Source organism: Channa argus, chromosome 14, assembly GCF_033026475.1.
Source record: "Channa argus isolate prfri chromosome 14, Channa argus male v1.0, whole genome shotgun sequence".
NCBI classification, from domain to species: domain Eukaryota; kingdom Metazoa; phylum Chordata; class Actinopteri; order Anabantiformes; family Channidae; genus Channa; species Channa argus.
In genome coordinates this window covers 12,272,874-12,292,739 of record NC_090210.1, presented here as the reverse complement: position 1 = coordinate 12,292,739, position 19,866 = coordinate 12,272,874, and the positions used below count along the sequence as shown (strand labels likewise).

General features: G+C 39.7%; 3 protein-coding genes across 4 annotated transcripts; 2 read left to right on the top strand and 1 right to left on the bottom strand.

Moving 5' to 3' along the window:
* Positions 1–297: 297 nt before the first annotated feature.
* si:ch73-382f3.1 (uncharacterized protein LOC100151273 homolog) lies at positions 298–3,981 on the bottom strand. Its single transcript, XM_067474626.1, has 4 exons — positions 3,590–3,981; positions 3,172–3,331; positions 2,377–2,561; positions 298–1,563 (listed from the first exon to the last, which is right to left on the bottom strand). The coding sequence occupies exons 1-4, from the start codon at positions 3,737–3,739 to the stop codon at positions 1,180–1,182; spliced, it is 879 nt and encodes a 292-aa protein (XP_067330727.1). The 5' UTR covers positions 3,740–3,981; the 3' UTR covers positions 298–1,179.
* Positions 3,982–4,034: 53 nt separating this feature from the next.
* On the top strand, positions 4,035–8,442 carry toe1 (target of EGR1, exonuclease). 2 transcript variants are annotated; one of them, XM_067474624.1, is made up of 8 exons: positions 4,035–4,621; positions 4,803–4,843; positions 4,981–5,077; positions 5,364–5,522; positions 5,719–5,832; positions 6,025–6,173; positions 7,008–7,170; positions 7,392–8,442. In XM_067474624.1, exons 1-8 carry the CDS (start codon positions 4,508–4,510, stop codon positions 8,007–8,009), a joined length of 1,455 nt encoding a protein of 484 aa, XP_067330725.1. In that variant the 5' UTR covers positions 4,035–4,507; the 3' UTR covers positions 8,010–8,442. The 2 variants fall into 2 exon arrangements, with proteins under 2 accessions (XP_067330725.1, XP_067330724.1); XM_067474623.1 differs by having other exon boundaries at positions 7,323–8,442.
* Positions 8,443–11,036: 2,594 nt separating this feature from the next.
* Positions 11,037–14,334, top strand: tmem53 (transmembrane protein 53). The gene is made up of 3 exons (XM_067475436.1): positions 11,037–11,275; positions 11,448–11,551; positions 11,679–14,334. The coding sequence occupies exons 1-3, from the start codon at positions 11,221–11,223 to the stop codon at positions 12,378–12,380; spliced, it is 861 nt and encodes a 286-aa protein (XP_067331537.1). The 5' UTR covers positions 11,037–11,220; the 3' UTR covers positions 12,381–14,334.
* The last annotated feature ends 5,532 nt before the right edge of the window (positions 14,335–19,866 follow it).

Here is a 19,866-nt window from a genome sequence, read left to right as displayed (position 1 = left end):
TTGGCTTCAAAAATTAAAGAAATCCACAAGTCTTTATTCCCACCTGAGATATTTTCTCCATTTGTGCTGATTTATTTTTAACCTGTGTCCTGCTACGTTAGCAGCTAGCTGCTATGGATATGCAAATGTGGGTAGTTTGGGTTTTTCGCAGATATATGTCTTCAATAATAACCCACAACCATGTGACTAATAGTGATTAGCCTGAACTTAAAGCTAAAGCTACGCTACAAATGTGAACACTTCATGACAAAGCAAAGAGATAAATATCCAAAAGAAAAAAAAAATGTAGAATGTAAGTAGGTATTTATCAGGAGGGTTTATTTTTATTTCACTGACTAAACAATAAAATTCTGCTTGCCTAATAAATAAGATGTCTGACAAAAAGATTTTGAAAATGTTTACAAATGTGATCAAAATGGCCTACTTAAATTAAAGGAAACCAACCCAGATCCTGACAGCATCTAAATGCAATAATAATAATAATAAAGCATATTTTAAACAGCATAGTTTGAGACCAAACCCATTGTGTTTAAATTCAAACATAATCCCAGACTCTACTGCTTTACACACAACAGATACATATTTTGATGAATTTCCTCAGGAATTAAAGCTATGAAGTACAGGGGAACTCAAAATACCTCACAACAAATATGAGATTATTTTCTCTCAGTACACTTGAATGTACCAAATACAACAAGGGTTTTATTATGCATGTAAACAAGGGAAATCCAACACACAAAAGCAGCGAATTCAACAGGCTTTGTGCACATTCTGTCTATATGTAACACACAATCTCAGCCACTCAGTGTAAACCTGCTTTGCCACGGACTACAGGTACATCTCATTACATGTTCAAGCTCATTCTGTAGCTCTGCATCTCCATAGTAACAAACACCATAAGCACAAGCCTATGATAGCTTCAAGCCCCGCATCTCACAAAGCAAAGCCATGCCTTATTGGTGCTGATCACAAGGAGAACCACGTGGCATTTCAAATGTGTGAACTCCCAATTTCTGTCAAGACAAGCAGAATTTTAGAATGACACTTCGGTCTTTCATGGGTAAGAAGTCAAACATCCCCATCTCCTGTGGTTTGACATCACATCTAAAATGTAGAAATGCAGAAAGTTCTGCACATTGTCCCCAGGTTAGTGTGAACAGCGGGTGCAAACTGCCAGGATCAGGACAAAACACCAATCATTTCCTCATCATCATTGTCCCCAACAGCATCTCTGGGACTGGTACAAGGGGCAATGAGATCTAGGCCCAGCTCAGCCAGCTCCTCACAACTCATATCAGTTGTCACCATGACCTTTGTCTCTAGGCGATTACACAAAGTCCTGTAGGAAGGCAATGGGTACCCTATGTCTCTCAGATACTCATAGCCTTTGGTGCCAACTGCACGGCGGATTTTTCGGGCTTTCAGGATGGTCTCTGGAGACCAAACGGCACGTCGGGAGCGCTTTGTGAGGGAGAGGGCACGGATTTGGTCCTCGTAGAGAAACTTCTGGAGGCCCTTCTCAATTTGGTCCAGACGACACAGACGTTTCTTCATTTCCACTGCCTGACAGACACAAACATTTTAAATAATTTATTCAGGCTGCAACAGTCAAAATGTATTGTTTGTTTCAATGACTCTTTAACTGACTTACTTTCTCTACGTTTACATTTTACAATTACAGTTTGCCAGATCAGAGTCAACACAGATAATAGATAATATCCTACATATCATTTAATAAAAAAAAAAAAAATAATACAAGCAGCAACACACATCTTATCAGGCAACATAAATTACACCTATTTTGATGACTTTTTAATTGGTGAATGAGCCCGCCTGAAGAAGCTCTTGTGTAAAACACATTATTTCCCGCCATGGCTCCTATACAAATAATTTAACACGGTGCTTATGAGAGTGTTTGAAGCAAGTTGTGCAAGTCAGATGCAAGAGCAGAACTATTAAAAGTTCTGATTGTGATCTTGTTTCAGTATAGAAAACACCAAGCTAGCAGCTAATAACACTTTGTCAGTAGTGATGCTGCATTTACTGGTTAAAAAGACAAAAGTGGTTTCAGTTTCACTAATGAATTACTATGAGGAATGTGTAGGTGTAAGTATTTACCTGAGTTTTTAAAAAAAAAAAAATTTATACCATAATTTTTGTCCTTCCAGTTATTTGATAAAGTAAGTCCTGAATAATATAGTGCGTCTGATTGGACTAGATAAATATCTAATTAACATTTACTGTAGGCAATATAGGTATCCTAATACTAACAAGGTATTAAAAAAAAAAAGCTGGATTGGGGCATCCCTAAAAATAAAAAAACAAACAAAACAATAATTTAAACAAAACAAAAAAAGCTGTCAGCAAACTTCCCACCTCCTTTTGTAGCCTGGCAGTATGCTGCATCTGCTGCTCCAACTGTTTCCTGAGGAGTTGACACTGCGAGCAGGGCTGCTGGTCCTCGGCTGTCCCGTCTGCATCCTCCTCCTCCATGCCAGGCAAAGGGGTGCGTCTGGCGTAGCCATGGTCTCCATGGTCCCCAAAACTCAGCTCTGTCTCCACTACCGAAATAAAGCAATGCTTTATTACTACTGTATTTCCTTTTAGGAATCTGTTGCATTGTCACAATAAATCATTATCTTTCCACTGATTGCTTTACGTTATGACATAAAAAAAAATATTATTTCGGAATAAAAAACAGGGTGGGGATGATGATTTGCTATTTCAGATTATTTTTTAAACTACATAATAAAAATGGTTTAATCAGGGTTTGGACACTAGGAAAGTCATATCCACCAGTGTTTGCTGGCATAGCAAAGTTTTCAGCCCCTCACATTATTCCAGAAAAAGCTGATGAGGTTGAGAAGGTTTATATGGGTCACAAAGTAGCAAAACTAATCATGCTTGATAACTGTAATGTAAAGGAAAACCTTTAAGTAGATTTAACTGTGTAGGTGCTGCCAAAAACCCACACTGCACCTGGGTTTACTTACTTTAGTTCTTACTTTTGCTCTCTGTAACTGTTACTCTGGCTTTGTAGTTGTCATTCTTGTACTGTCTGTATTTGTTTACCATGGCACACATCCTTGAGAGCTACCAACAGCCAGGAGCATATTTCTATTGTTAGCATACTTGATCAATAAAGCTGATTCTGTTCAAATCATGATTTACCTGGTTCCTGTTTCAAGGGCACTAGTATGTATGGGGGGGTGAAAGCCGGGTAAGAAGAGTCTCCAAAGTTAAACAGGGTAGGGATGGCATTGGGCTTCAGCTTCTTTCCCCCGGTTGGAGACCTGGCAATCTCCTCAAACTGGCTCTGCTCAAAGTGGTCCTTGGAGGAAACAAGGGAGGCAACACAGATGCATTTTATCCAGCTACTGATACACACAGAAAGCACTAACCTTTATCATGCACACTGAGAGTACAATGGCTAGTTCCATGTTCCTGAAGAAACGACTTAGGTTACCAGAAGCTGGGCCCAGAAGCTAATTTATCATTAGAAATTAACATTTTTTGATGCAGTGTCCTATCCGATTTAACTTTTGTGTTTTCTTTTAGACGGATGCATCTTCTCAATACGAGTGCTTACCTGACAGAGTCTTGAATGTTCGGTTGGTTCAAAGTCCCGTCGACAGTTCACCACCCATTTCTTCTTACGGACAGGGTCTCTGGGGAATCGGAACAGTTGTTTGCCAATGCTGGTTGAATTGGAGCAGTTCGGAGCGGAGCAGCCGCCCATAGCAGCAGGTTAAACGAACAGCAAGGCTAAATCTTAGCAGACGGAAGCTCAGCTGGTGATTACAGTCGTAGCGTTACTTATAGCTAACAACTCACGCCATGTAAATACAAGATGATGTCACATTTACAATAAATGTTAACTCGTGGAAACACGTGGAGTGCAGTCCAGTTGATTGTTATACAATATTCTGTTGATACAATTCAAAAGAGATAAAATGTTTCTGACTTTGTTTGAGCCAAAATGGCGTACGTCTGCTCGATGGTTCAGTTTGGTGACGTATTGTGTATTGGCGTCTGTTATAAACGGCTGCTTGATATTTTATTTAAAAACAAAAACTCCATCAGAGATGAAAGTTGTATGACTAATTCACCCAGTATATGAATAAAACGTTGTACTGATCAATTAAAAATAAAAAAAGTGTTCATGTTTAACGGCAAATTATTTTTATTTTCAATCTGGCAATAGTCGAACTACTATGGGTTTTTGTCACAGGACCCGGGGAAGCACGTTGAAATGTTTACGGTTGTCGAGCTCGTAGCTGCCGACCAGTGAAGCGCTAGAATTTAGCAACTCTTAAAATAAATACAAAGTTTAGAAAGATAGTAAAGCAAGCAGACATTAGTCAAGACGTTCGACAGCGAAGTTGAATTGAATAAGGAAAACCTTTGCAATATAGTTAGCTAAATATTTGAAGTAACGTTAGCACTCGGTAGTTGTGTAGAAAGTGAGCTGTTAGATTTCCGTACAGTTATTTGCTTTGAAACAAACATGACATCTTCAATGGTAGTTCCGGTTATTGATGTTCAGTATGATAATTTCAAAGAACTTTGGCCTGCTATGGTTGTAGCCATTAAAACGTCTTCCTTTGTTGCACTAGACACGGTAAGTGCCAGTGAGTGACTGTTTCGACCCGTGGGTATATTCACATTATGTGAGTCAATAGATTAATATGTTCGTCAAGTGTCCCTAGATGTTCCCTCTTATTTATAGTTACCTATGTCTAGGGCCAAGGAGTGCGTCAGAGCCATAAGAAATACATGAATATATGCTCACTGTGTTTCAGGAGCTGAGTGGCCTTGGGAACAGGAAATCCTTGCTCGCTGAGTGAGTATAAACAGCGGTCAACTCATTCTATGGAAAGCCATGGATTCTAGCCAGGTTTCTGAGTCTATGACATGCACTGTGATTTAGTGATTGTGTATATACGTTTGCCCTGACATGTGCTGTACTGTTGTGTTCAGATCCATAGAAGACAGATATAAAGCCATATGCCATGCAGCTCGCTCTCGCTCCATCCTCTCCCTGGGAGTTGCATGCTACAAGAAACTCAGCGACAAGGTACATAAAAAGTCTGTCTTGTACTATAGCTTATAAATTGTGTGTCCATATAATTCTGTCGCTATACTAAATATAGTACTGATGATTAGATATTTTAAATGAGCATAACATTTAGTTGTAGGACATTGCAAGTTATTTAGCTCTAACACATATTTTAGCGATTTGTGACTACAGTGCACTGCAAGTCATGCGACTACACCCCACAGAAACACGTCAAATAACAGGATTTTCCGCTGCACACTTTATGACTTGGTTATGTGACGTTTGGCTCTTTCATTGTATCCAGACAGCAGACACATACCTTGTCCAGGTGTATAACCTCACTCTACTGTGTTCGGAGGAGTACATCATAGAGCCCCAGTCAGTCCAGTTTCTGGTGCAGCATGGGTTTGATTTTAACAAGCAGTATGCTCATGGAATCCCATACTGCAAGGGCAATAATAAGGTGATGATGCTTACGTGTAGGGGCATGTTGTCTTCCGAAACCCTTTCTTTTGTCCACTGTATTTGCTATTATTTGTATTTCTCTGTTATGCTTCTTTGTCTTTTACTGCAACTTTTGTGTATATAACTTAGTTGGCTTCCTAAGATGTGATTATTTGGTTTCAAGCTGTCCCCTCTCTGTTGTACTCCTGTATAAGGCAGCATCAGATGACCGTGGTGTCCACATCCGTGCACTATTCACTGAATTGCTCCGTGCCAGAAAGCCTCTGGTGCTTCACAATGGCCTCATAGACATGGCTTTCCTATACCAGGTACAAACTATTATCTTTGAATTTCATTCTATTTTAATTTAGGATGTGTTGTTGGTATCTTGCTTGTGAAGTCAGTAAGAAGTTATCATCAAACAATTACAAAGCGTTTGAACCCTTTGTGCTTGTCTCAGGTCACACTGTCCTTTTGTAATTATTTTTGCAATGCAATTGATCCTTTTTCTTTTTAACCAGTGTTTCTATGCCCACCTACCCGAGCGCCTGGCCACCTTCACGGCCGACCTGTCTGAGATGTTTCCTGCTGGTATATATGACACTAAATATGTCACGGAATTTGAAATTCGTCTTGCTGCCTCCTATTTGGAGTATGCCTATAAGAAATGGTGAGTATGGTTTTATAGTGTGGATTGGGAATTGGGTCTGATACTGGCTTTGAGTACTCATAAAACTATACCCGATACCACTTTAACCTCTACAAGTAGGTACAGGTGGAAATTATTCATTAAAACACAGACCTCCAATTGCACAGCTTAATGCTGAACAAGACTTTAAAATGGCACTTGTCCTCAATGACTACTCTAATACAATCAGGAATATGCTTCAGATAGCATTTACTTGACATAGGGCTATATATCGATATACAATGTGTATCTCAATAATAAAAATTCCTGTAAAGCATTTCATAAATGTTCAATTTCTTAGGTGGCAGTGTGATGTTGTGGGGAGGCTTTACTGTGTTGAGGCCAGGGAGAATTGCCATAATAACGGGAAACAAGAATGTATCTCTCGATCAGAGAATTTTGAAGGAGAACCTTAGTTCATCAGTCTTTGAGCTAAAGCTATGTTGTAATTGGGTTACGCAGTAAGTCAATGATACCAAGCTTAAGAGTAGGTCGACCTCAGAATGACTCAAAAAGAAAGAAATTAAAGCTTTGGAGTAGCCTATTCAAGTCCGGACCTGAACTAGCTGTTAAGCTCATAGGCTGGTTAGTTTTTTTATATTAGTGATTTTGGTGTTGGATTTGTTAATGATTTTGCATTGAAAACTCATGTTGTGTGTCAGGCTGTTTTTTATTGGATTTAGATTTGACACTGTTTATTATGAGAGGCACAAAAAAGAGAAGAAATTACGACAGGACTGAATTCACAGCACTGTATCTTTTAATTGGTCATTATGTTCTCCTCCATTCCCTAATTTTGTCTTCTCCTCTGTGCAGTAAGCTGGATAACAGTCGCAGTGTGGCCTCTGGAGGCAGTGGACCCCATGTCCATGTAGAGTTCTGTCAGTATGCTGGGCACATGTCCAGCTATGTGGACTACAGAGTGTGTCCATCTTTGGCCTCTGTTGAAGAACAGACTGACATCTGCCTGCGCTTCTCTGTGAGTTTCAACCTATTTTCTTTCTTTTGTTTTAAATTGAGATAAATCTTTTGGCTTTAGAAGAGCCTAAATTGACAAAAAGTACAATCTCTCTTGCCTTCTGTATCTGTGCAAATGTGTTTATTAACTGTGTGTATGTTTGTCTGTCACAGGCATTCGGCTGGTGTCCGAATGGCACTCAGTGTTTATTATCCCATAACACTGACCTTATTATCCTCCAGGATGAGAAAAGTAAGGAGGACAAAAGAAAGAAGAGGAAGAGACAAAGAAACAAGAAGAAAAGTGAAGGAGAGCTCATGGAAGACTCCAGTATAGTTGATGGCAGCCCTAAAAACAAAGTAGCCCACATGGAGGTTGATCCTGACAAAACACCAGATAACCAGCAGGGGGCTGAGTTGTGCCATAAAAATACCCAACAGAATGAAGGAGACAGCATGGGAGCAGACAGCGAGGGGAACAGAAACTCAGCAACAAGCACAGCAACTGAAGACACAAACAAAAATACCAACACAAACGATGGCGTAGAAAAAAGTGACCATGCTGCGAATACTGGCAGTGAGAAGAAGGCTGATGCAGGAACGCATAGAGCGGGGTTTGACGCATTTATGACGGGATTCATCTTTGCCTACTCTTGTACCCACTTAAGGAAGGAAGGAGCGGGAGAAGCTGTGGAGGAGAAAGAGCAAGAGGAGGACGGACAGCTCTGGCTTCCTAACTGCCTCAATAAGGTCTATCTCAGTGGCAAAGCGGCTCCTCTCAACGTGGTGAAAAGCACTTTCTCCAAGTCGTCTAAGGCCCACATCCAGAAGATGGAGATGGTGTGGGGAGGGAGAGTGTAGTAAACCCACTTCATGAGCTTTTGATATTCATGGTTCTCACTGGATGAATCCTACTGACTTTGGGATCCAATTACTTTTCTTTTTTTTTTTTTATAATGGATTCCTAAAATCTTAGTAGATTGTTTCATCTACCACCACTTTTACCTGTCCAGTGTTTTGATTATGACCTGCAAAACACCTGCAAAACTAGATTCCCAGCACTTTGAGCTTTAATTTGTGTTAATTACTTACATGCTAATGTGCTTAACGTTAACACTCATTGCAATGTAAAAGTGCTACAGTCATTTTTTTCCTGGAGATTTCTGCTGATGTTCTAAAATGGGGAGAAAAACTGAGATCATTACTTTAGGTTAATGGAGTGAATGCATAGAGCTGTAGCAATTAATTGAGAGTATTTTTGATAAAACACTGATTTGAGAGTAAAATGTAAAAATGTGTAGTCTTGTTTTTGACACTTGGTTGGACCGTTTGATGATGACATGGCCTTGTTTCCCATGGTTTAGAGATTTATCAATATACAAAAAACACACATTTTGTTGGAAGTCTAAAGAGATAAAAAAGTGGTCAAATTTTTAATCTCTGTTGATTTATTTGTATGTATACATACAGATTTTTTTTTTTTTTTTCTGTCGAGACAGTCAAGAGAGATGATGCTTGATTCCAGAATTTACAACAATTTGCTTTTGGAGTAATTAAAACAACAATTTAGTCTTTATTTCATTCTCTGGACTTACCTGAAAGAAAGACTAAAAAAAAAGCTCTTTAGAACTAAACTGTCAGCTTGTCATCACATCACATTGAACATGCTGAAGTTTCTCAATGGAAAGGTGCAATGACTTGAGCTGAGACGTTTTCTACTTCCCAACATAGCTTCCACTCAAACCTCTGTAATATTTTGTTACTTTAAATAGTTTAAACACAACAATGCACCTCGGTTAAGTATGAAAACTGTGATTGGGCTGTCAACCACAGTAGAGGTATAACCCCTTAGAATTTAACACTCATTTGTCTCCATTCTGACGTTTTAACCTGCAATGTTTTTCTTAAACCGTCGATTTAAAGACTGAGGGTAAAGGATCTCACAGAACACGTGATCATTTTAAATGCCTGAGAAATGTATTTATTTACTTTGACATTAAAGCAGTAAAATGAAGAAAGATCTGGTCCTGAGGATGGTTCACTGTGATCAGGTGGTGACTTCCTCTCAAACAAAAGAACAACAACAAAGGGAGTTCCTGCCCTGTGACATCAGAAACAAGTCACGAGGAAGGACCCTTCCTTTGCTCTGGTTTCAGTGTCCCACACTTTAGTTATAGTGATGGAATAATAAGTCTAGGTCTGCAGACTAATACATGAATCGCTCTACATTTTCTGTATTTTGGAAGAAAGTCAATACGTGGATTTTCCCAGATGGTGAATAATTGCTTTACCGCTGCTCTTCATCTATTGGTCTTCTCATCTTCACGTACAAACACAGCATAAATCCTTTAAATCAAAAAAATACAAATGGAAATAATCTTTGACTTACCATAACAGTAATACACAAGCAGGAGGAAGCTCACTGTTCTTACTGTTCTGTTCTTATAGCAGCAGCTCAGGTGCTTAAGTAAGATTAGAGCAGAGTAATGGTTATTACCAATAGCTGATAAACAGCTTGTAATATACAGTACGTACAAACGGTCTATATATACTGTGACAAATTATTGAAGATTCTTTCTGAATTCTTTTCCAACATGAAAGCAGCAGCTTAGGTAGTAGAGTAAGTTAAAGTAAGATTAATATTTTTTTAAATGGTGTATTTATTGGATTTTATCTCTACATATTAAATATTTTTTTTATGTAAATATTTTTTTTAAGTTGTTGGGGGCGGCTGTAGCTCAGTTGGTAAAGGCAGTCATTCACGACGCCTGCCACAGTGGTTTGGTCTGTGCCAAATCAACATGCGGACAGTGATCCACTGTGGCGGCCCTGAACTCGCAGGATAAGCCAAAAGGACATCAAAAAAAAATTGTTGTAAGTTCTAATTTGATGTGTTTACACGTGTCACTATTTGTAATCAAATAATGTTGATATGTGGGCAGTTCAAAGGGACTGAGCTGTCAGTCAGCCAAACACCAAAGTGCACGCGCCATTACGCCCGCTGAATCTGTGGATGGCTTCAATATATCAGATTTAACTAACAATTGTGCTTCTCCACAATAAACACACACGCATCTGCACTTTTCAATTCACTGGTCATTGACCACTGGTCACAGTTTCTGAGCTGTGAATCATGGGATGTAAAAGAGATGGTCACATCTTGGATCCAGGACATGCAGTGACATAATAAAGACGCACTTCTCTGTTTTCCCTAAAAAACAACAAACAGTTATACTCGAACAACACAACTTGTGTTGAAACAAACATATTATTTTAATTAGTCATTAAAAACTGCATCAACTTAAATTTTCCCCGTATAGCTGGGCTATTTGTCAAAACCTTACATTTGAGCCAAGAAAGGCATATACAGTAAATATCAAAGCATGATATTTTTTCCTAAAGTAATTTTTGTACAGGTAAAAAACACTGCTGTACTATGTAGCTGCACACAAAGAAATGTTCAGTGTTTTGCTGAAGTATGAAACTGAGAACTTTCTTATAATTGTGCATATCTGGGCTAAAGGTTTGCTGAGTGTCAAGTCTAAATGTAATATTATCTGAATTGGTATTAAAGCTGTAGTAATTGTAATTGTAAAAAAAATAATAACTATGAATAAATTGCACAAATTAAGACTGAAACTGTTCATATTGATAGCTGTATTTTATGTTTCATTGTCCACTGTTTAATGAGTGATTGTAATATATTATTGAATAAATTAATTTGACCAACAAGTGTTGTTTTTCGAGGAAGGTATTTGCTTAGTTCGCGTTAATTAGCAGGTATTTATACCATTATCCAGAGGGGGCGGTAGTGCCACATTGGCTGTTAGTAGCTGTTCAACAATGCGAAGAAGAAGAAGAAGAAGAAGAAGTAGCAGTAGCTGTAGTAGTAGTTGGTAGAAGAAGAAGAAAAAAGAAAAAAGAAAAGAGGAGGATGACGACGCCGTGACTGTCCATCTCCCTGTCACCCATTCAGAGCTCTGTGGCTTTGTTAGCATCTTCCTACAGCGGCCAAATGAGCCGGACATTAAAGCTTGAGAAGAACAGCAGCTGATAACTCTCTCTCACAGAAATGGCAGACGATGAAATAGACTACAATATTGTGTTTCCAGATGCAGGAACATCCGGTAAGCATCATTCAACTGTGTTGTGTGTTCGCTTAGCGTACATGCTAACATTATACCAACGCGTAAAAAATGTAGCCTCATTCTGCTAAATCGCATGTTAAATCGCTTAAGCGCTAGCCCGCAGTGACAGCTCCACTAACGTGATGTGTCATATCGTCCGGCTTGTTTTCAGAGAGACACTGGCAGGGCACAAAGGAGCCGGTTGTCATACTGCTGGGCTGGGCTGGTTGCAAAGACAAACATCTCAACAAATACAGCTCCATCTACAATGAACAGGTGAAAACTAAATACCAACCTCTTAAGTTACTAGACTTTGTGCCTCATTCCCTTTGGCACCTTGTTGGAATCACAGAAGCTGTACAAGCATTCATTCAGCTGTATCTATGTTTTTCTTCTCTTTTAGGGATGTGTCACCATACGCTACACTGCGCCTCTGAAGACTGTCTTCATCTCTGAGTCATTTGGCTACAGGGAGCTGAGAAGCACAGCACTCAAGCTGCTGGAGATCCTTTATGATTATGAGGTGGAGAACAGTCCTATCTTCTTTCACATATTCAGTAATGGTGGCTTCATGCTGTACCGATACATTGTAGAATTGCTGCACAGTGACAAACAGTTCAATTCCCTGTGTGTGATTGGGGCTGTTGTGGACAGTGCTCCTGGTAGCGGGAATGTCCGTGGAGCCCTGCGTGCACTGAGGGCCACCTTAGGGCCAAAAATAAGTCCTCTTTTAAGGTACGTCTTGTTCGGGCTTTTCGCTGTGACTGTTTTTCTGTTGCGAGTTGTATTGTACCCCCTGACAAAGTACATCCATAAGAACCACTATGACGCCATGCGGGAGAGTCCACCCACCTGGCCTCATTTCTGTCTGTATTCCGGAGCTGACCAGGTGATCAGGCACAGGGATGTAAAGCTCTTCGTGGAGACCCTGAAACACAAAGGCGTCCCGGTGGACAGTTTTGATTTTGTTTCCAGTGCCCATGTCAGCCATTTCAGGGATTTTCCTGATCAGTATACTCTGAAGTGCCGCGATTTCCTGGTGACGTGTATGAAGGAAATGGAAGGGACTGAGATGAGGAAGAGACACAGAGTTCAAAATCACTGAAACTTGGAAAGGATTTGCAAACCCTCTTGTGAAGCGGTCTTTCCACATTTTGAAGAAAAGTCATGGAAATCAGACTCCTAAGTTGTTTCTCAAAAAAAAAGAAGGAAAATTCAGCAAGTTAGCTTGAATTTGCACTGAATGCAACCCACTGGTTTTCTTTCCTAGTGCACATAATAGAAAAGTTTGGTCTAGCCCTGCTGTGCTAACTCCATATTTGGAAAAGCAGCCATGTAAAACACTGTAACTCACACATCCCTGACAAAAAAGCTTAACTCTACCTACTCCAATGTACCACGTGTAAAAGAAACCATACAAAAGTTGCTATAGCCTGGAAAATTGGGACCTAAATCCTTTAAAGTAATTTAAATAATATTATTGCTGCTGTAAAATGTAATGTGTTGTAGGTTAGTAGTGATTCAAAAACTTGTATTTATAAAATATCTAATATATATTGTTTTAATCTCACAATTTTCATTAAACTTGGATCACAATGCAGCTCACTTTAAAGGCAACTGTCACAATTTAACAGCATTACACGTTTTTTTTAGCATCATAATTGTTGCCTTAAATAGTTAATACATTCTGATGTAAGTTTTCTCCAGAATTACAGTAGTAGAATAGTTGGTTCTAATAATGTGTTGCGACACTGATTTAATTGAAGGGGAAAAAAGATTGACAATGAATGTAAACAGTATCCAGCACAACTGATGTGTTCATTTAACTAATGTGCCTTCAATAAATCAGAATGGTCAAAGAAAAGCATGGTGGCCTAATTGTTTTTAATGATGCTTGCTGCTTTTTCCCAAGAAAAAAAAAATGTTTTTGTTCCCTAATTCCTCATGAGACAAAAGATATTGGAAAATGGAAGATTGAATCAGTGGCTCCAGATGTAGCAGGAAATGGGCGAAACACTTCTGGTCCTAATAAGAAGAGCTACATTATAATGTTAGCAAGCATTATGAATTATGTTTGCTGCCAATTTCTTCTGGTGTATCATAAACCACATTGACTCTGTTTTTGCAGATTATTTTTTATTATCATCAGTAAAAACATTCCTGTTATGACTGTGTTTGGCCTTTGTTAACCTGTTATGTTCTGCATAATGCGGCAGTGCTTTGCATTAGTAACAGCTGTATCCAGGTTCACTTCCTATACTGAAGTATGTTTGACTTGCTTGAAAAATCACTTACTTGTCTATAGGTGCCCATGTGCTACAAAGATACAAATCAGTTGAAGGATTAATAGGGTAAAATCAGTTTCCACGAATCCTCACCTATCTGGAGGGATAATATCTTACTATCAGGAGGTAAACCTCTTGTTCAGGAAGGACTGGGCAAGTGTTGGGTGATGTTAATGGAAAGGACATTATCTTTTGAAGACTGTGTCTCAGAGTATAACGTTGATAAGCATTCTTTGTTTTTGTATCTCAGACCCAGATCAGCTCTAAAACCTCAGAGTTTTTATATCATTTTTATATAATTATTTAATTATTTTTTTATATAATAAATTCTTTGGCGGATAATCTCATACTCTAAAGTCTCAATCTCTGGAATAAAAGAATGGAGGGAAAAAGGTAATGTCTTATGTTAATAGGAAATTTGACTAGGACAAAAAGTCTAAGAGTATGAGAGCTTCCCATATTTCGAACCAGCAATTTATACATTTTAAGTACTGCCCTGAAAAAAATGTGACTCCCTAACTAAGATATCAGAGGGGATGGTGTACCCATCCATACTGTACCCTCTGTCCACCTGTTACTCTAGGAACTTTTAATGGTGTGGGAATGCCCCAAAGTGTTGTATTCTGTTAAAATGTTCAAATATTTCTGTGAATTGTAAAGTTGCTGTTGGCTGTTACAGATGTGAACGAACTCAAAAAATATTAAATAACAAAAAAATACTTGTCTACTGGGATCTGGAACTGCACTGCGTTAAAGGTGTCTTCACCTAAACATTATAAAAATGAAATTTCAGAGCATATTTCAACTTCTGGCAAACTGATGGATGGTATGTAACTGACTATAACTGCAAATCTCTACAATATCTGGATTAAAGATGGTTTCTAAACAGAGTAATATTAAAATGCTTTTTAAGCAGTTTATGGCAACTTCTTAATCAGGGCTGTTTCATTTTAACTTTATTTGGTCTTTTGAACCGATGTATGGCACCAGGACTGACGTCTAGAAGAGCACAAACATCAGCAATCGAGGGCTCACTAAAGGGAAAGTAACTCATCCCCAGGGGCAGATACACATCCAGTTATTTCCCTTTCACTCTCGTCTTGAGATGTCAGTGACTGTTTGAGGAGCAGGGATCTGAATTGTTCTTGCAGGAGGGGTCATCGAATGTCTACAACATTTCAAATTTGACATTTGGAAGAGTGAGTTGGCATTTGTCCCTGCGCCAGGCCCGGCCCTGGCACTTCATGCATCATGCAGAGCTGCTTCAAGAAAAGGGAGAAGGATGGAAGTTTACATATCAATGCAGACTGATGAACATCACTTTCTGGAGTACATGAGACAGGCAGCACTAATCCTGTTGGTGGTCTGCGGGATTGTTTAAAATGGCACAGGAAGACCTGTAAGGCTAGACCTGTTTACTTTGAAGCAACTACAAGTGCCAAGCAACCACCATCATCTTTTTAAGGATGTGACCTTGGAAACATCAGCAAGATTGGAAAATATCAGATTCACAACAGAAGTTTAGTACTTGTAATTCTTAATGCCAGAACATTTAAACATGACTTCAGTTACAGAAAATTCATTATACTACATGCATTATATTTCTATCTTACATAGTATAATGTAAAAAAAGGGTTAGAATTCAAAAATGTTTTGGATAATGGCATTAAGGTTTCTGACTGTTCTGAATGAGTTTGGCAGCTAATTCACCATTGTGGGACCACTGAGCCGAAGAGTTCAGATAGAAAGGTGCTGTTGAGATGAAGAATTAGTAGGTTAGACTCTGCTGCTGCTGCTGCATATTGGAACATCTGGATGGGTTTGATTGTGTATGCTGGTAGTGCTGTCAGCAGGGCGTTGCAGTAGTCTAGACGGGATGTGACCAGTGCCTGAACAATGAGTTCGGTTGCATATTCAGAATGGTAGGGTCTGATTTCTCTGATGTTGTATGGGACAAATCTGCAGTCCTGAGTTAGGAGATGTGGTCAGTGAAACTTAGTCAGTCATCAGAGATGACCCCCAGTTTCTGGAAGAGTAGAACACCTGTCTTGGAGAAACTGAGCTTATGATGTCTCTGTTTCATCCAAACAGAGATCTCAGAGAGACAGGCGGAAATGCGTGATAGCACAGTTGAGTCATCTGGTGGAAAGGACAGGAAGAGTGTGTCATCAATGATAGGAAAAAGTATGTGAATTGATAATAGAACCCGGGGATGTAGTAAAGATGGAGAAAAAAAAGAAGAACCAAGAACTGAGGTCTGCGCTGCACTCGTAGAGAGGCAGTGAAAGTTAGAAACTTGCCCCTGCCAAGATACCACGAAGATCATCCAGATACGACCTGAGCCAGGCCAGAGCTGTATCAGAGATCCCCAAGTCAGAGACGCAGAAAGGAGGCCTGAAGGAGGGGTTGAGAGTAGACTTCCTAAGCAGTGGGGTGTGTTCAAATGTGTCGGGAAAGGTGTTTGCTGTGAGGGAGATACTAATGATTTGTGTAATGCCTGGGATTAGTGTGGGTGCAGGTGCTTGAGGCAGAGTGGAAGGGTTAGGTTTCAGAGAACAGGTGGTAGAATGGTTTGAGATGAGGAACATGGAATTGTCATCCTCAGTGGAAAACAAGAAAAATAATGCGCTTAGATAAAAGTAGCAAGATGACTCCATCTGGTGGAGAGTACTGGGAACTGATGGCTGCCACCTTATTAGCGAAAAAGCTGGTCAAGTCATCAGCAGTGAAGGGAGGCAGAAGGGGGTACAGCAATGATTTGAAACTAAAGCTTCCTGGTGTCAGTGGTGATGCTAACCTTGTCCTGGTAATATTAACATTGCAGTATGGCTTAGTGGTAGAGCATTTAGTTGGGATGCATAAGGCTGCAGGTTTGAATCCCACCTCACCAGGTGTGGCCCCGCACAGCCGCCAAGGCACCAATAAATTACAAAATGACCAAGCCTTGCATATGTCGGGTTAGGTTACTGTGTTTTTTGATTTTATTTGCTCATAAAACTCTCTAATGGCAGATCATTTGAATTTGTACAGCAATGATTAAAGTCGGGGTGGCATTTTTTCAGGATGTCCATCATAGAGAAATCTAAAACTTAACCATGTTGTTTAACCCAACTACTATATAAAATGTAACACTGAAAAGGTCTAAATTTAATTAAGGCATTTACCTCAAGAATGATTTGAAGCAAAAATCTAGTAATATTACAATAGTCCTTTGTATATGTATGCTGGATATGTACTTACTCAGGACAATGTGTTTGATTTGTTTCTGAATGCACATATAGATACAGTAGCATTTAAAGCAAAGCAACCTAGAACTCCAAACCACAAAACATAGCACAATTGTTGCAAACTATTAAATCACATGTACAGTGATTTAAACAAAGAGTTTGATGAGAGCTAAATTACTGGTTTTGGATATTTCCAGTATAAAGCTTTACAATATCCAAGATGCAGGGAACGAATACTTGACATATATCCATACGGTGATGCTAGTATTCCTAAAGAGGGCAGCATTGTCTCACAGTTCCCAGCATACAGCATCTCACTGAGGCCTGTGCATTAAGCCGGATGTTTTACTCTTGGCTCCTGAGGGATGAAGACTGTGAAACATTACCTTTAGAGGCTATTTTGAATCATCTCAGCAGTGCTTTAAATAAGAAAAAAGTGAAAAATTGTATGGGTTTATCTTATGTATACTAAGAAATATCTGCTGGTAAACACCAATGCAAGTACCCAAGACCCAACCCTTCATCTCACTTTTTAAATAAGTGCAGCACTGCAGATGATACACAAAAGAAAGAAAACATTAGACTGAATGAATCTTTTCAATTAAAGATGGGAGGTAAAGGCTAGAGAAGAGCAGAGAATGAATGGATGGGAGGAAAACAGCCCCCCCCCCCCCCCCCCCCAACCCTCTGCTCAGAAACACATTGAAAGAAGAAATTACCCCATGGAAGTTAATGAAGTCTCACAAGTTGATGAGGGGAAAATTGCGGCGAAGAGGGGTCAGCGCTTTCTCTTTAGCCTTTCCCTCTTCCGCGGAAAATGGCTGCGGTCAAGATCCATACTTTTAGAGGACGCTCAGCACTCCAACGAAGAGATGGAGTGAGAGAGATGGTGGGGAGAGCACCAAGATTAATGGTATTAAGTGGTAGCACTTGGCAATGCAGTAACATATCGTCTATGTTCTCTATTCCACACTGATAGTTTCATAGACCTTGGCTTTACACATTGACTTTTAGCTGTGATTTACAGGATTCAAATAATCTGGGTGGCTTTTCATCATTGTAAGATGGAGCATCGCCAATATAGAATCCCATCAGTGCCAGTTTTATCAGAAAATACAGTCAACACCTTAAAGCAGGCTCATGTTCCCCATCTGCACTTTAGATTGCTGGTTATCATGCAAAGCCAAAAAATGGAGCTTCCATTTAGAAATCCATTCATTCTCTGCAACATCAGCAGCAGCCTCCTTGGTTTAATGTCACTATGAATTGAAGGGCTCTTCGCATTTATGTACACACTGACATTTTGGATGCTTTTCTGTGTACCCCCTTTCTAGATCATTGGGTGCCGGTGTGCAGTATTTTATCTGACAGGCAAACACACACAGATACACATAGTATCAGATAGGATCTAATGGCAAAGCACTGTGCCTCTTTTTTCGCGATCAGGACTGATTTTGTATAATGTTGTGACATTTTGATTTTAAGTCTGACATTCTGTGATTTTTCTGGCACATGATAACAATACCTTCTTACCCCAGAATCTTTCTTTACATAAATACAACACAACAAGGTGCCATCTGCTTTTTGAGTATGCAAATGTATGCTTCGTTATGTAAATTGAGTTTCTTTAATGATAGGATTTGTATTAACTGTTAGATGGCTTTACATATAGACTATTACATTTATATGTAGTCCATATATTATCTGTAGTATTATATCCATTAATACTACCATTTGTATCTTTCCTCACACATGCACACATTCGCACCTATGTGTCATGCTGTCTCTTCCAGGGGACATGCAGCATTGAAACCTCGCTTTTCTCTCTTGCTCCACAGGACCGGCCCTGTGATCAAGTTGAGCAGAGAGCTGACGAGAAGTCACTCAAGTCACCCTCTCTTCCCTCTAATGAGCAAAGTATCCCATGGTTGAAAGTCCAAGACAGCATGGGAGCTCCCACACTCACATACACACAAATGCACGCACACACACACACACTAAGAGAAATAAATGGCGTCACAAGAGCGCACAAAGAGCTTCAATAGGAAGAAATCCAGAGGATCAGGACCAAAGTCCCATCCGCCTTTGAGTAACTTTAAAAGGTCTCCTGGTGTTTTGGATTGAAGAATGAAGGAAAAATGTTTGTGTGTATGTGAGTGTGGTTAGAGAAGGGAATCAGCTTGTTGGACCAGACAGGGAGCCGTCATCAAAATCTCCCCTGGTCTATCTCAGCCTCTCAGCCCTCTACTTAAGACCAAAAGAGGCAAAAAAGCGATGGAATGTTAGATAGAGAGACAAAAAGACAGAGAGCCAGAGAAGGAGAGGAAGATGGAGACTGAGAGGAACAGCAGTGTAGAAACCCCTCAGCATGTGTGCAGCCTCTATCCCATCGTGTGGTGCAGCGGGCTGCCTCTCACAGCTTATTCAAAGTGAGTGTGTGTTAGTGAAGGAGTGTGTGTGTGTGCGTGTGAGTGTTTCTTCACAGATGTCCTTGAACAGAACCCCCTCAGCTCTGCGGATCCCTGCTGCCACTGGAGAACATTTGACAAGCAGCAGGCTCTTGTTAGAGCGCTGTCAAATTAAAGGTGTGTAGGTCTGAGAAAAGTGTGTGCGCGTGTGAATGTGTGTGTTTCAGAGGCTCTATACAGAGCCCTGTCAAATTAAAACTACCAAACAAACTGTGTGTGTCACACAGACAGGCCAAGTCTGTGTATGATGGCAGTGGTAGACCTAGGGCTGCTTTGTCTGTGTTTGTTTGTGGGTGAAAATCTGTGTGTGAGGCTGTGTGTGTGTGCTTGTGTGAGTGTAAAAAAACAGATTTGGATTTTGTGGCATGCTTCTTTTTACATGCATCTTTCACTTGTTTGCAATAAACAAATGCACACATATGTGTGAAGGAAGACTAATGAGGTGTGCATAAAAGTCAAACACAAATGACACACACACACAGACATTCAACCTGCATACTGAACATTTATGTCTCCATTCAAATGGTTTTACATGATTATGCAGGAGTTCTGCTGGAAAATCCAGCAATATGATAATCCATGGTTTTGAAATACAAGCAGTTATTATTTTA